The 18,117-nt window shown below is 36.7% G+C and overlaps 1 protein-coding gene across 3 annotated transcripts in view; it reads left to right on the forward strand.

Moving 5' to 3' along the window:
- Positions 1–552: 552 nt before the first annotated feature.
- Positions 553–18,117, forward strand: part of btbd7 (BTB (POZ) domain containing 7) — a 32,747-nt gene continuing 15,182 nt past the window's right edge. Inside the window, exons 1-2 of one of the 3 annotated variants that reach the window (XM_026998941.2) lie at positions 553–1,072; positions 15,982–16,227. In XM_026998941.2, the coding sequence (XP_026854742.2) occupies positions 16,146–16,227 (82 nt within the window). In that variant the 5' untranslated portion in view covers positions 553–1,072; positions 15,982–16,145. The remainder of the gene's footprint in view (positions 1,073–15,981; positions 16,228–18,117) is intronic. The other 2 variants (XM_035524009.1, XM_035524010.1) reach the window with 2 other exon arrangements.

An 18,117-nucleotide genomic window follows, 5' to 3' on the forward strand; every position in this document is an offset into this window, starting at 1 on the left:
TCTGTCGCCAATTTCAGGTACGTGAAATACACCGCAGAAGTTCAAAATAAGAAAAACTTCCTATCGCCTGTTGTGGGACGGTACAACAGCGGGTTTGGGAGAAATCCCTTGCAATAATCTTAGCCACCACACGCTGGAGTCCGCGAACTGTGGAAGGTCCAACCATCCCTTCTTATTACATAGAGTTAACTTAAATGGGATTTCTGTGTCCACACCATAAAACCATGTTTTAAGCATATCTAAATAGTTAAGGAAAATAGCCTACTTGATAAATTCATGTTTCCAGTTTTTACTCTAGTCTAAATATCTTTCATCTCTACTGTGTAATAAAATTCCTTAAAGTAACTAGTCTCAGAAAAGACTAGCTACTGTAGTCGCTAAATAATAACTAAACAATAATGATTAAAAGTAGATTTAGGTTTTGTATCAGATACAATTAAACAGAAGCTTAATCGTTGGTTAATTCAATAGGAATATCAAGAAAAAGAGGTTGGGCCTTTTAACTGGGTTCCAGTAACAGCGACGACTCGGTTCAGTCGGAAAGGTGCCTAGTACAAGCAGAGTAGCGGAGGCTGGCGATGTAGCTAGCTAGCAGTGGAGTTGGCCAGCTTGCGTTTTTTCGCGTAGTTAAAACCAAAACGGGGGAGTTGAGACATAATCAGAAAGTGATGACGTTACGCAGCTGACAGGACTGTGGATTTAAAGTTAAGATTTCGGTAAAACCTTTGCAAGTAAGCACGCTATTTACTTATCTAGGTAGATAGAGTTAAAAAAACGATCCTCGATATCCACCTGGCTAACTGCTAGCAACGGAGATGACGGTGAATTGGATGTTAGCTATTGTAAAAAGTAGCAAGCTAAGCTAGCTTTAGCTGGTAACATGGACACGTACGTATTAATAGGGCGATGAGTTATGCTGAAGTAGTTAGCTGTTGCTAGGTAGCTAGCTGTCCCTTAGCAAAGTGTGACAGAACTTGGTCGGCTAAGTGGATATCAAGGAAGCCTCAACCTGAACGCATATTCATCTAAACGGCAAGTGTTCAAAACTGAGGTAACTACAAACTTGACTGAGGTAAATTGATAAGTTTGTTGTGGTTGTAAATTTTGCGTGCTCTTTCCAGAATGGTCTTTCCAGTATTCTAACTAGCAGCTAGCTATCTGGTTGACAGTGACCTAACAAGCAACTAGCTGTCGATAGCTACTTATATTTTCGAAATTGTGTTGGAAAGCTTGCAACAAGCCAATGATTAAAATTGTCGAACCATAATTTTTCTGCTGCTAGCTATCTAGCTACATTACTCAGTATGTGTTCATGTTAGCTAAACTAGTGAGCGAGATAGCTATATAGAAACGTGACTTTAGTAAGGTATTTTACCAGTAGCTACGCTAACTTGGCTGCGTAGCATCTTCTTAGGTTAGCAGCCTATGTATTATTGTTGTTATTATTATTAATAGAAATACAAATAAAGGCCAGCTAATTACTAAAATTTAAAGTTTAGACAAAAAACTCAGTTCAAATAGGATTTGCCAAGCAGAAAATTCAGGAAGTCTTTTCCTTGTAACTTTTCGCCCAAAAGATCTAGCAATAGCTAACTAGCTAGCTAGGTTATTTATTTACCAACTGGACGCTAAAACCACACCTAACCTTAGTTCACGGTTAGCTAGCTATGTCAACATAAACATGTCTTAAGCAATGATTTAATGTGGTGAGTGACTAATGTTGATGTGATGGGTCTCAAAGATAATAGAAACAAAAACCTTTCACTTGATTGTTACTGATATGATTTGTTAATTGGCTGAAAAAAAAATAAATGTTTAAACAAATACAGTGGAGGAAAACGAATGCTAAGATCTGATTTAGTTCTGGAAAGTAATTAAAAAAAAATTCTAGTGGCATTCAAATTGGCTGACTACAGTGCTTTGAGCTCCTGGTCCTGCCCCCCTCAAACGCGTAGCGTTCATTTGCCATCACAGTAGTGCTCTGTTTTCCTGATGGAGCCCTTTGACTCCTCGGTGTTTCTACTGGCTTCAGAAGCGTGTTTTGAGGTTGTGCTAATGAACCATAGTTTTGACGGCTCAGTTGCCTTTTTGTAGTGATGTAGATGGCCATATTTTATGTCAGTGAACATTTCGAAATTTAAAAGATTATAGTTAAATTTTCCCTAGAGCTCTGTTGAGAGATTGTGAAGCATATAATGTTAGTCCTGTATCTCTTCAAGTCCTGATAATGACTTTCTGAGACAATACAAAACATTTTCGTAGCTACATTACAAATACAGGAGTTCCTCACTTTGACCTTGCTTTGTGTCATGGTTAGGGATATTGGTGTATGTGCAAGGTTTTGATATAAAGATGGTGACAGTGTCAGAAATAAATGCAGTAGATTCATAGGATGATCTGTTACATTTATGCATGAAACATTAATTGAGACATTGGCTGTGCTGAACTGATCTTCCTGAAGGCAGCCTTGGATATTTGTAACCTGCGTGTGCCTCCCCCCCCACCCCAAAAAAGGGATGTCTGGTGTATAGTAGACTAGTGAAGGTCAGCAAGCTTCCATCATGCCTTAAAGCATATAAACAGAATGCATAACAGTTCATAAGGAACAACATGGAAACGAATGTAGTGTTTATTGTAGTAATCATGTTTGCAGCTTAGTGTAGCTAAACTATGTCAGTATTTAATGTTTATAAGATAATTACTTTCACTTATTTCAAGTATAACTATTTTATTTGTCTCTTCACTAATTTTGTATGGGTTGTATCTGCAACATTGAGACATGGCTACCAATAAAAACTGAAGCTGCATTTATTTAAAATAATTATGAAAACATACATTTGAAAACGTTGCCGCTTAGAAGACCCATTGTGTTATGTTGAGCTATTGAGTCATAGAAATGACAGTTTCTGTCAGATTTGTAATAACGTCTTAACACTGAATATTCGTGTGGAAATTGAAATTTATATGTGATGTTTTCCCTTTTGTGGAAGTGCTTATAAGCAGAGCAACACATCACTGAGTCATTAATTTCCGTACTGCCACTGTGTCAGCAAAGATTAATTTAAAGTTAAAAGACACAGAACTAATAGCCTATAGCATGTTGTATATATCAATAAAATACGTTTTTTGTGTGTGTTTTAATAACTTTAATTAGGATCAGTCAAACCTAAATTCTATTCTGAATTATTTGGTTTTCCCACTGTTTTGTTATTCTAGCTATGACTTTGGTTTATTTTCTCAGTTCTTTTTATTAAACCCTGACCAAAAAGAAATGCATCACTAGTTGTTTGCTAGCCTACATACCTTTTCCTTTGCTAGGCTATAGTTGTATCCTTGTATGTATAATAATAAGTGATTATTCATAGTGGGTGTGTTTTTTATTTTATTTTTGTGTATGTGTGTGTGTTTATATATATATATATATATATATATATATATATATATATATATATATATATATATGGCATGGCAAAATCATGTCAATGAATCTTTCACACTACACAATTTTAGCCCCAATTTTGATTACTGATCATTTTTATTTGGGCTTGGCAGCAACTTTCCAGCTTGGCGACAATTTGCTGGTCATATGTGATGATACTCGTGTAGTGTCAAAAATTCATAGAAATTATTTTGCCATGTTTTGACCTTTCGCAGAACCAAAGACTTTCAAACATTTTGAAATTCTCTGTGCAAATAGCAAATAAGCAAATAGGAGCAGCAATGAGCAACAGCTAATGAGAATGCAACAATAAACTCCGAGACTTGTGCCACTGCTAATTCTGCATACAATAATTCTGATTATAAATTATTTACACTTCTGTTTAAATTACAAAGAGCTGTAATTAACAGTTGGAAATTAAAGCTTTAAAACCAAGAATCTTGTAAATGCCCTTTGGGAAAACATTTGTGAAGGATAGAGGGAGGAAGAACTTGGGGTATTACAGCCTTTTAAGGGCATTACAACCTCTTTTTTTTTTTTTTTTTTTAGCCTCAGCCCTATAAGGTTCATCGGGTTTCATTTTGCAAGACTAAATGATCTGTGAATGATGTGCATAATTGGGCTAAGCTTAGCAGAAAAGATTATCTTTTTTCTTGTTTCTGTTCAAACTAGTGCCCAAACAACCAGTTATTCAGGCTTTATAATGATTTGTTATGTATACTATGTGATTATACAGTTTTGTGTATTTTCATGAAAGAGGTATTTGTGGTCAGGTGTTCATTATCTCAGATCTCATCAGTTGAAAGATCATGCAGTGCATGAGCCTAGTTTGCAACTGCTCCTGTAATGTGCACACCTCTTTGTCAACAAAACAACGTGTGTCAGATGGTTAGTGGCATGTAGTATGAGCAGTATAGTGATTGTCAGATTTTGAAAGTCGTATAGGGTCCACTTGATAGAAGATCTACATAATGCAGATGTCAGTGTATTGTTTTCTCTGTCCTCGGTCTTTGAAGGTTCTTCCATTTCCAAAAATACATTTGCCTGACCTCTACCTGCTTTCAGTCACCAGAGAGAGAAGGAAAGAGGGGCAGGGTGGAGGGAGAAGATGACAAATTTGATGGGGAAAATAAAATGTGGCCTGTTTTCATGTTTATTTCCTACATTGCCTAATTTACAATGTTTTACTTTGCGCGTTGAAACGTTTGCTTATTTCCACCCCTAAGTTACCAACTTCTTTTTTTGGTATGTCCAACTTCATTTTTTACATCTTTGTAAAAAATTATTCTGGACCTAACAGAAAGATAATGAAGGGATTTGCATGCTCAGCACACTTTAATTGCACTTATTGCAGTTATAGAAATCGTTCTCATTTTTTTAATAGAAGTACCATATTGATTTATTTTAAAACTATACAGCATTGATTGACTTTTTTCTCTCTGGTTTGATTGAGTGTACACTCTTTATATTTTAATTTATTCGTTCATTAATTTATTTTTCCGTATTTGTGTTCCTAAAAGTTCTTGTGTTCGATTTAGTGGCTTATTGTTCTTAAGTTTGTTTGGTGCTCCAAAGAATTTCCATTATTCTGAAGCATGGCTAAAGTTAGATGGTAAAAGTCAGAGTAAAATGTACTGGTGATTTCAGGTCAGCTGTTTTAAACATGGCTGGTAAACATGGCTCCAAAAGGGTTGTAGTTTGATCAACTCTTACCTTGTGCATAGCCTAAAAATCAAGCACTGCATTTTTCTTGAGAGTATGGATTTGAAAATTGGCAGACCCATTGGGTATGTGACTTACAGCTACTTGGCCAGAACCTTTTGCATAATGTGTTCAGATCCTGCTCTTGAGATATATACTCTCACACACACACACACACACACACACACACACACACAGACACAGTTTATGTAAATATGTGCCAATACACAAGGCCTGTGTTACATTACTTGGGTAGAAAAATAATTTATAATTTTTTTGATGAGGTTAAGGAAAGTATCTGCAGTGGCACTGGGCTCTATTGTAGTGACATACTGTCATACACAATTAGATTGTCAGGGGGAGGATGCATCATTGATATCTCTTTTTGAGTACTTTTATTGTTGTAGTTAAGATTCTGCCTAGCTTAGCAGTCAGTCATTATGCTTATGTTTACTCAAAGTTACAAATCAAATGAGGACTATTACTATTCCAAAAGCTTTATATTAATTTTAGGTCACAGTCTCTGTAGGTCTTAGTAAATACCTGTCTGAAAATGTTTGAAGTTTTAATTGACAGACCTGTTCTGTGTTGACAGAAAGTGAGTGCTTGCCAACCCATTTAAGGTAGAGCCGTGTCACTGTCTGAGTTGTTTAGATTCAAGGATTACACTGTGTTGCATGCAGTGCTAACTTTGTTCAGCCAGTATGTGAAGTTTTATTTTCAATGCTTTTCAATTGTCTTTTATAACTTAAGATATGCTTCTTGGAAAGATTGTGAAAGCCATGTTTTAGGTATTCAGTCTTGTCAGAGCTTCTTAATTCCCATCAATTTAAGAAAAGAGCTGCTATTATCATTGCCTTGTCCTTGGAGCCAAACTTTTATGCGTGGGCTGTGAACACAGATGTCAAATGTATTATCAGCCTTGTCTATCTTGTGTTAGCCTAATTCTTTTGGGCTTTCTAGAATAGGGCTAATTCTGACATTTCACGTCATACTGCCCAGTGTAGAATAACATTTGAACTCAAAGTTCATTACAGGCATCAAACTCTGGGCAACGATGCACCTAGGGTATATTTTAAATATGTAGCCTGCTGACACAGTCTGTTCATGACTTTGGAGAAGGCCTAGTGAGAAGGCCGAGTGACAAAAGTTCCCTAAATTCAAAGTGCCGAATTGTCTTAAATCCCAGTATTTTGTCATATTTTACTGCATATTTATTGACATGTTCCCAAGACCACCATAATGAAATGGTGATTCTTTTTATTAATAATTCATATGGCAAAAATAATATAGATTGCTCTAAATTGAGTATAATTTTGTTTACTTTATTAATGTAATATAGCCCAAACTGTGTTAATTAAGTATGGTGACGGTAGAACTGATTGTCAGACGGTATTACATTTATTTATTGCTCAAGTTCAACACATTCAAGTTCAGTGTATTATGTCGGTGCATACCTTATATGGCTAGAACTGTAGAGGCCTCTGGTGAATAATCACAAGATACTCTAGAATTTAGGGTATTGCAGTCTGATAAAGACGTTGCAAGAAGTAATCAGAGTAAATTGGAGAAAACAGCCGAATAGTCTTACAGTCAGGGTGCTGCTTTTGGTTGTAATGAATATTGCATTTTTGCTTGATTTCACAGTCATAGATGCTTTGAGCGCAACCATTTCCTGAGGTCACTCCAACCAGCCAGATATTTAAAAATACAGCTCATTTATGAATTTTTTACTTTTTGACAAAGTAATTTAGTACAATAGTAATGCAGATGCTTTTTAAGCTACTGTGAATGGGTATGACTGTTTAGTTGCTAGCAGATGAACTTTTAAGTCCTGGAAAATGCTTGAATTTTCTGGCAATCTTGGTGCAAACTCTCCATCTGGAGAAAAACATGAATTTAAAGAAAAATTAAAGTACATGATGTTTTGCAACCTTGTTGCTTAGAAATTATGAAGGCTGCTTAATGATCATGAGTTTTTTTTTTTCCCCTGTTTAAATTTTTTTTGCTTGAATATGGCAATTTACCAGGCTATCAGATGAACTGGAGTAAATCTGCTCATTCCTGCTGAATTATTGTCTCAGGAGCCTCATTCATGTATATCATTTAAAATAGATGTGCCTCTTCCACACCATTGTCTTCATTATGACCTCTTTTATATTTTTGATTAATTATTTTTAAATATTTCATACAAAATGCCCTAGATTGTATTTCCATATCTGTCATTATAGCTGCCTTCTTTTACTGACTTGCATAGTTTGACACTGAAACATATTGAATCATAATACTGGACCTTCCAGGAATGTGTATTGATGACAATGAATCTGTTATTCCTTGAAGAAACATTCAGGCAGATAATCCCAACCGTTGCTGCTAGTCCTTCATGTGCCCTTCTCTATCTGGTAAATCTATTGTTTAACTCAGGATTATTATAAATCACTACAGATTATATTCATGTTTTCATCTACCTTGTGGCATAGTTCTTCATTATTCTTGGGAACATCATCTTATGTGAAATATAAAGGACCCTATTAGATAGGTTACACAGTTCATTTCTGTGCTGGTATGGTGTATGTGGTGATTTGTGGTGTTTGCCCACATGCTTTTCACATGCTTATGGCAGATTGTTGAACTTCAGTCATGGTTTCATTGTACTGGTGTTGGGCACATGTCATTAAGGATGCAGTAAAATATGAAAAATTGTTAATAGGTTTCATGTCAATTAAGCAACTACAGCACTTGGAATTAAGGGAACCTTGCAGTGTTCTTAAGGTCTTGCGGAGTATAATGTCAGCATTTAACCTGTGTATGGCTTATAAGACCAAAACCACACCAAATGTTGACCATGGCCATCAGTATGCAAAACAGTTCTTGTACTTTGCATATTATTGGATTAAAGTTAGAAAGCAAAAGAAGCTTGGTTCAAATAGTTTTTTGCCTAAAAACAGTATAAATTCTAAATTCCAATGGGTAATTTAGTGTACTATTGATGAGAACTTCATTACCATTGCTCATTTATTCTGTTGCTGCTGATGAAGCACAAAAATGACTGTGACAAGATTATATAGAATAATCTGTTTGAATAATGTGTTTTGGCAAATATTCATTTGTATATATCATTTGGTGGATTTTTATGTATTTTGCTTTTGCTTTAACACTGCCTCCCATTTATGGCTTCACGGTGCCACAACCCAATGACCTGATGATTGGATGTGGACCTAAACATACTTATGGCATCTCTTCTGAATGGCAGAAAATGCAGCCAAACAAATCAGCATTTTGATATTGTTGATGTCAGATCCATATTAAGAAACTTTTTTTTTTTTTAAGGGAACATAATGAATCGGAATAGTCTTATTTAATATGGGCATCCTTACTGTGTATAATTATTGCTGTCTTTTCCCATTACTCCTGAACAAAATCCAAAGAAACATCAACTTCTTAAAAAAAAATTTGTTTTTTTGTTGATATGTTTGATTATATTCTGAGAGTGTACCCTGAACTTGAAAGTGCTGATTTTCATCCCATCTGCTTCGGATTTGGCCACGAAGAGCTGTAGTGCAGCTTTCCAGTCCAAAAACACTGTTCCAGTTTACCATGCAACACTGAAGAGACATGTTAACCGCACAGCCCCAATGCTGTCTAGTGCCTTCAGCATCTCTGGTCGAAATTAATTTATTCATGTTGCTCTGGCACTACACAACTACTATGGTGACTTCATCCTCAGAAATGTAATTTTACTAATTCTTGGTTTCAGGTACTACCTCCTAATATAAGAGGATACCCTTCGAGTTGAGGAGCTCCTCATAGTGTATCACTGATCTACAATATCCCCAACAATATCCAGTAGGGATAAGCGCTTCCCTACCATTGTGTCTTCCCTCCTGAGGCATTGAACAGTTTGCCAGAACTTCTTTAGAGCCACCAAAAAATCTTTCTTCATGGTCTCTCCTCTTGCCCCCAAGAATGAACTTTCATCTCAGTAGCTGCCTATTAAGTCTATTAACATTTTCCCATGGGCCTCCCATTCTCACAGGTGTCTGCCCCATATTCTTCAATAAGAAAACTGAATACTCTGAACTGCTATTAGGTACATACATGCACGAACTGTCGAAGTCCTCTGTGAGACTCTGTCTCATTGAGGCAATCCTCTTGTCCACCAAGATGAACTCAAACTGATTGGTGCGCAGTCTGGGACATGTCTCGCTGCTGACCAGGGCCCCCTGTTGGACCTTGGTAGAAGAGACCCACTCTCACTTGAGAGAACTGGTACCAGAGCCCCTACTTTGTGTGGATGTAAAGGTGACTTACTAATACCATGAAACCCATTTGTTTCATATCAAAATTTTCAGAACGATCGATCTTCTTAATAAGGTACCATTTGACCTAGATAAATTAAATATGACCCTAAAGCTGAAAATGAGGTCCACTTTTAGAAATTTACTCACAACAGCTAATTAACTAGCAATTTGGTAGCTATGGACAAATGGATCCTAGAAGAGACCTTTCGCCTAACCCTAGGCGGCAGTTGAAACCTATTAATGTTGATGCCTAAGTCATCTTGAATGTCCAGTTAGAGAACTGCTTATGCTATCCAATCATAACATAGTAGGTGGGATTTAAGTGGTTAACAAATGAACAAGCAAACAACCAACAAACCAATACCTTTGTGAATTGAGCCTGGTGGGACCGTCTCAGAAATCCATATGCAAATGTAGTGAAATCCAAATCTATCCAGCCATTTATAATTGTTGATTCAGAAATTTGAAAATGAATTTAACATTCAAGTACATTTTGAAAATAAACTTTGGATTTTGAGCATTTATTTAAAATTAGATATTGTTTTGCATAAATATTTGTAGAATTTTTTTAGATATATAAATTAATCCAGAAATACGTTTGTAAATTGTGTATTATACATATGTTGCTGAAAATGTATGATGGATAGTTTACTTGATGCTTTTATGTGACGTCTAATGAATAGGCCTAATATTTTGACGTGAAGTTATAATGCAATAGCATTTATATATATTTGCCTTGTAGTGCTGGTTCAGTATTTTCTAGCACAAAGATGAATATATGAACAGGAGCCTTGGATTTTGATGGTACCGGTAAATCCTGTGGGGGACGGAAACCAACTTTCACCTAATTGCCTCAGGCACGATCTTTTATCTCCAAGCCAAAGATGATATAACTTGGATCATGCCTTGTCTCATCAAGTCCCTCCTCGGAAAGCAACTGGTTATTCCTAGTTTCTTGCCATTTATTTGTTATGGACCATAGATGTTTATTTTGCTAAATATTTCCATCAGTCACTACCAGTTAGACAGCAACACTCAACTGTCAGTGACATCGCATTATTTGTGGATTATAAAGTTGTGAACAAAAGCAAAGAATATTGAATTGGGCAACCTTAAACTTGTGTTTGTCAATTCTCTCTTTTGCATGCTTATTAAACGTACAGTAGGATAAGTCCATATTAATTAGGCACATTATAATTTCTACACTGTTATCGAATACCTTGTCCTTCTGTTTATTAATGTGGTTATGTCGAGGAGATTTATGTCATAGTGCTTAGTATTTTATGCCTGTGATGTATTTCATCAAAAATTATTTTAAAAATCACCTCAGGGAGGGCTTTAAAACAACACAGTGACCTGATACTTCCTTTTTGTTGATTGCTCTGCAGCGAACTATAATTGTTTTCTATGTAATCTACAGATTTATTTTTAAAACATGCAAACTTCCCGAGAAAGCCTCCCATTCTCGTCTGACCTTTTAGACATAATCAGACAGTTTATGGAACTGTATTTGCTGAATCTCATATTTTGTGGAGGGACTGTGTAAAGGGTGTGCCTGTCTGAGGAAGTTGTGTGTCTGCTGATGAAATGTCAGCCCTCTTCATCAGTGGAAGGAACAGGGATTAACATGACATGGTTCAACACAACTTCTGTGTTCATCATCAGTCATGGGCTTAAGTCAGAGTTTAAATTTATTTTTTTTTATTTTTTACTCCAGTTACTACTGTGACAGTAAATCTGTTTTGAATGAGGTCATGTGCTAGTTCGCCTTTTCTATTTTGGGATTCTATTTGATACATGCAGTTTTAGAAGCATGAAAACAGCACCTAACTTTTAATATGATGATACTTGATCCCTTGGCTTGCTCTGTTAGTGATTTTTGTCTTGGCTGGACACCAACTGAATGAAGTCTTGTGCCGAAAACACCCTGTGACACAGGCCTATACATATGAAAGGTTCTGGTTCAGTTTTCTCCAGCTCTCTTGTGCTACACTCAAGGGGAGAGTAGGACATGGTGGATCAGACGACCTACAGCTGGCCTGGTGTGGCTTGGCACAGTCTATGCTCATTAGTCTCACACAAGCCAGCCTGCCACTGCTGACAGGAAGCTGCCATAGGGTGCTGACACTTCTCTGGCCCCCCTTCCCCTCCTCCCTTGCCCTCCTTTTCCTAACTTCGAAAGGAGCATAGAAACAGTGCAAGAAGTGGCTCCTTTTATGCTTGGCTTTTTTGTTTTGTTTTTTGTTCAACTGACATTACCAGACCACTAAGTGCAAGAAAAGTGGTATCCGATCAACGCATCTTGAGTTTCTGCTCTGGTGCTCCTTGGCATGACGTGGTCCACTATGTTGGTGAATGCACAAATTGGGTAAAAAACAAAACAGTTTTGATGGTGGAAGGCTTTTGTGGATTGGGTCCAGGGAAAACCCTTATGAGGTGAAGGCTGTGCTGACATCGGATTATGAAATTTACTGATGCATGAGTATGAGATCTTCCCTGCGATCTGTTCAGTAGGCAGCTGCCTAGATAATTAAAGATTGTCCCCATTCAAAAAGCAACGTAAAACAACTGTCTGCTAAGATGTGAACAGAGCTGCTATTTGACTGGAAAATATGGTTGCAAAGATGTGGCCAAACACACACACACAAAAAAACCTAATTGAAATTGGGGAAAAAATGAAGACAGACACATTTGAGGGGTTATCAGCCTTTCCATAGCAGATGCCGTTTTGAGAGGCAGGCATTTTTTTTCCACCTTGGCCAGCTGATTCTGAGCTCAATATACAGCTCAAGGTTAGACAGTATATGTGGAAACACTTAGCAATACTCCTAACATTTCATTAATGCTAAGCTTTTAAGTGGTACTGGAATTTGGGCTTTTCTTATTCATCATGAGACTCCTTCTCTCTCTCTCTCTCTCGGGGGAGATGACTTGTGTGCAACAATAAGGAAGGTAATGTTTGAATCCCCACTACTACTACTGAGTATGGAGACTGAAACGTATAACAAGCATGGATTCTTACTCTACTTGGACATAAGAAAAGTATAGCAAAGTATAGTATAAAGTTTTCCTTCGAAAATATTATTAAAAGTTGTGAGAACAAGGTGTATTTAGTGTGATTGACACAGGCACCCATTGGTATCCAGATTATATCAAAACGTGTTCGTCCATTACTTGCATAACTCCCATGTTTGCTTCAGCACATGCGCTGCACATGCCCTGAACCATTCATATCTCTTCTCCACTCCTGCCATTCAGCTTGAGATGTTGTTGTTGTTGTTGTTGTTGTTTTCTTCTATCAGATACTGTAATTAGCAACCCACCCCTACCCCACACACTGAGTTGGCTATATAAACAAAAAAGACATTTTCTCTAGCCGTCATGGACTCAGTTCATCCTTGATATTTGAGTCTTAGTATTTAGATTTAGATTTATGGCATTTAGCTGACGCTTTTATCCAAAGCGACTTAAAATTAGTATCCAGATCTTTGTTTTATTGGCACTTATACAGTAAAATGCTCCCGACCCAGGGATTGCATTTGTCAAATTTTTGTTTCTCCTGCTCTGTAGATTTAGTTTAATACTCATTGCATTCAAATGGTGTAGAGTAGAGATGGGCTGATAACATTGTATATGTGGCCTATCCAATTTATGGTTTTCTGCAGATAGAATCAGCTGATACTGATCTGATCTCATAGGGACAGGAGAAGGAGGGCAAAGGCACAAAAATGAGTATAAAGTAACAATTAATGGAAAAAGTTATTTTCAGACTGAAAAGTAGACCAAATGTCTGCTTTAATTTAATTATTTAAGCAATTATTTGCATGATAGTTTAAATTAAACTGGTAAGAGTTACTGTTGCAACCAACACACATTAATTAGGCTTATAATAGACCTATTTACAATGTCATGGTTTTGGGTACAGGCAAATGAAGGTAGTAGGCCATAAATTATTTTCAGCCAAAAATGGCCTAAAGATCTGCAAAACAGATTAAATGCAGTAAGTATCCTAATATAGATTAACAAATAGAAGTGGACCATTACTGCCTCGGAATGACACAGCCGGTCTAGTTGAGATCAAACAACAGAATTCTAAATCCTTAACATCCTCTACTACTCTGTTGCCTTCTGATACTCACTGTTTGTGGTCTGATGCAGAGGAAAGTGTCCAGCCAAATTAATCTTTTTAAAACTCTTTAAATGATTTCCCATGCAGGACACGTTCACAATATTACATAGGATTGGTTTGGATGTGCATCAGATACAGATAAAATGCTAGATGGATGGCATGTTCTCCTTTTAAAGCTTGTAGTTCTCATTGTCTCCTATAAAAAGTTACTGAGAACTGATGCTCATATCAGTCAGCTAGATGGTAAAGAAAGAAAGAGACCATCAGTCAGTCTCTGATAACGTACTTGCAACAGAGATCCTGGTTGGTTCTGATCAGCTGCTGATCAATACTTTCATACTTTAATGGTAAAATTGTGTAGTGGTAAAAGAAATACGGTTGTATTGGAGTTTTCTGTGCATCAACACGGTCATTTATATATTCTTTGTCAGTGCCATCTTTGAATTGAATTATATTTGCTGGAATTTTCTATGTTGAATAGATTAATTTTCCTAGCAGGTACCACACTGACATTGGCAACCATTACTGCTACAAAATATGTGACATTTTTGTCCCTGCAGTTGTAATTAATAGCTGGGGTTCAGATTGGCTTAAGAAAATAACATATTTACCAATAATATCTGCTCCACTTTCTGCTAGGATCTTGAAGTGTTGCTCAAGAGTTGCTGCTTAGCCATGCCCTCTCCATGTTTGTTTTAACCTGATTAGGTATTCTTATTATATGCAGTGTACAGATCCTCACTTTTGGGCACCAGTTTACCAGTGAGCGTAGCCATGGACCCTCTTGGAAGGAGGTTGTTTCAGGAGCCAGGCATGGATTTGAAGCACTGTTCTTTTCTTGCTGTTATGGTGTTCTTTCTTTCTTTGTTCTGTTATTCCCTGAATTTGTGCTCCTACAGTACTGACATGCAGCAGTCTTCTCTTTCTTTTATTCAACATTCAAGATCAAAGTCAAGTTATTAAAATGACAGCATTGATGTTAAAAACATTCCACACACAGCATGAAAGGGAAACCTAAATCAGTCAAAACACGAGCCTACACATGTGCATGGCCCTCCATTGTTGTGACTGGGCATGAAATTGGACCCCAAATATCTTTGTGTTTTTTGTGTTCGCTGTCTACCTTGGCAGGGGGGTTCATGATGACAAAAGAATAGCGGTAACCTGAGAGTTTTAGTCCTTGAGGGGATTTCACAAACAATGCAGTTCAGTGTTTGGTGATTAGGGAAGGGGTCTCTGGCAATGCCTAAATATCAGGACACACTGAATACATTTTTGTTGGGGTGTTAGCTGAAATTTGAACATTATTCCTTAAGGACGGTATATCTTTCTTTCACAGTGAGCTGGCATAAACCACACATTTATTTAAAGATGTGTCTTTATTTCTTATATCTTATATGTACTCTACATGGTGGAAAATTACTTATTTTTTCCCTCTGCACTGAATATCTCAATTGGGGAAAGTTAAGCCATTATATCTCCCAGACATGCTGCGAGAATCTCTTGTGAGCCGTTTATGGCAGCACAAGATTGGATAGTAAAATGAAGCATAGCCTAAATATCTGGATGGAGCAATAGCTTTACACATAGGGGGTGAAACACACCCAACCCTCAAAGCAACATCTCTTTTGGCAAGAACTTGACCTACCATTGCCAGTAAAGTTCAAAGGAAAAAATGTATTTCTGGAAACCAGTATAATGTGTTGTGCTGTTAGTGGTAGGCCTAATTTTCAATGTAGTGCTGTGTGGAGGAATACAGCTAGTTCTTAAAGTGTGAAGAAGAAATATCCCCAAAGCAATGTAGAACTAGCCAAGTAAGCAAAACCTTAATCAAATAAATAAAATATGAAGTGAACAAATTATGAAACCTTTTTTATTATTAAAGTTTCAATGTTTAGAAGGCATGGAAAACTGAACAGAAAGGGACATTTAATATATTATTTTTCACATTGTGTTTCTTATTTTCAGTGCTTATTCAATAGTAAATGAACAATATAAATAGCATGGCTTGTTTCGGTGAAAGAGCCAATATAAAACCTTGCATAAGAATCCTGAAGTTTCCAAGCTTATGGTCTTTCATTGTGGTCACTGGTATATTCAGTACAGGACATATTTATTTTCATATGTTGACATTTCTAATGAGCCATATTTGTTTTTCCATGCTATTGTCATTAGCAACTGAGCTAATGACATAGTTTATCAGAGGATGCTGATTGGACTTAGGTGACATCTGTGCATAGGAATCCTTTCTTTCCTTTAGATATGCCCCATTGAAAGTTATCAACACATTATGAAGATCATAGTGTGAGGTTAATTGACATACTAAATAGACAGCTACCCACCTGTCTCTCTATAATGAAATGGGATTTTAAAGTAGAAAATGTTATATCTCTCTTTCTCTTCCCTTCCAGGAATGGCTTATGGAACTCCAGTTTCACATCAGTCCCATAGGCCTGAGTAAGTGAAGCTATGAGTTAGGCAGGGCATTGTCACTGGACCGGAATGATTTAGCAGGGTGGCACCAGCTGTGCGCGTCACTAAGAGGAGGAGGAGGAGGAGGAGGAAGGGGAAGAGGATGGGTGTTAATGCCTCAAGCTATCCTCACTCATGTTCCCCTCGCTTCGGGGGACATTCTCACACCCAGCAGACTTTTATAGGTATGACTTTTCCTTTAGTGTCTTTTGCACACTTTGAATATTCACTTTCACTGACTACATTTTACATTTACAGTATTTGGCAGATTCTGTTATCCAAAGCATCTTAGAAAAGTGCTTTGTCATTTACTCGAAGAATGAACCTAGCCAGTACAGTAGGTTAGAGTTCAAGATATCATTGAACTAGAATGCTGTTGAAATACAGGGATCAGTGCTGATGCCTAGAAGTGTGAAACACAAGCTCTATAACAAACAACAATAAGTGCAATAAACAATACCCAACAGTAAGTACTAGAATTTCAGTTACTCACCATGGGTGAGTATTTTTTTAAATAACTTTTGTAAATCATTAAGACATTTAAATTTGAATCCCACATTCAAACAGGGATATAAGCAAACTTTGACAAATTAATTCCTTTCACTGTTTAATTCAGTAAAATCAGCTCAATTCCAGAATTCTGGAATGATTACTCAACATTGTTCCTGCAGACCTGCATAAGAACTGCTCAGTACTGGTGAGAGACACAGTACAACTTGATTTCCAGCTGTGTATTGTCTTATTTGTGGCCAGGATGCACTTGGTCACAAGAGAGCAAAGTCCCTCTCTCCCATGTTGTTATGCAACATTGAAGTCAGTCAGGTCACTTAATTTTCCTCTCAGCTTCACTGTGGACAACACAGTGATGGTGCAATCAAAAATTGATAATAAACAATGAACATTCTGTGCTTTGATTCAGTTATTGCAGTCCCATTAAGCATAACTGCTGCAAGTTATGGGGGGGGAATATGTTGCCATGAAAATTAAAACATTTAAAATATTGCATGTACAACAGCATGTGAAAAATAAATGGTAAATTAGTAGCTGCACATGTCATCTTGCCTCAGATGAAAAATGGACCACTAAACAGAAGTACAAAAGGTAAGTGTTGTTTGGGAGACATCAGTTTATATATGAAATGGTCTTTCTTGGAAGGACAGTACATGATCTCATAGTTTTCCTTCTAAAGCAGCTAAATTGTTTTAATCTAAAGGTTTGTGGTTTCAGTGTGTTCTAGCCTCCTGAAAGAAGATGCTTTAAGAAAGCCATTGCTACATAACCAACATGCTGTTAGGGCTAATGGTTAGGGTTAAAGTTTTGTGCTTTTCACAAAATATCTTCATATTATCATATTACTTCATATTATTCATATGTCTTTGCTTTATTACTGCCACAACTAACAGGGGTTTTCTAAGGAATAATAAATCTTAAATACTGTCATAATTATATCAAATATTTTTTTCAAAAATTATATCAAATATTTTTTCAAGTACCAAATTTAAATTTCTTTTTTGAAGAGGCAATTAAATAAATTATAAGAACATATCATTTGAACTGAATGTTCCTTATTTGACAGACAGATCCGATGAATGAATAGAGGGTGTGGCATGTGCTTCCTCAGAGAGGCATAACACCAAGTACCTTTTCAAAGTGCCATCCATCTTGGGCAGTCCAACGTACTCAGATAACACTAACTGCCCTCATCAAAACACGCATGATTGGCTATTGTCACAGTGAGTAACGGGGCAGAGTAATGTGCCACAGACCCAGAGAGCAGCATCAGTTTGCTCCCTTTGGCTATCGGCATCATCAGGGCTCAAACCAGTAAACTCAAATTATTTTTATGTTGTGCCACACTGTGGCCCACAATGAACTTTGTAACAGTGTTTTAATAAAAATCTGTCATCTTGTATATGTTGATAACCCCTGGGTGACACAACATACATTTACATGCATGTTTTATGGTAACACATTTTTTTTGCAGTTGTCTTCTCTTAATTCACAACTTTGTTAATGTTAGAGTATAAATACTTTTTTTTTTTTTTTTTTTTTTTAGAGGGATAAGATTGTAACCA

This window comes from Electrophorus electricus, chromosome 3, assembly GCF_013358815.1.
Source record: "Electrophorus electricus isolate fEleEle1 chromosome 3, fEleEle1.pri, whole genome shotgun sequence".
NCBI lineage: Eukaryota > Metazoa > Chordata > Actinopteri > Gymnotiformes > Gymnotidae > Electrophorus > Electrophorus electricus.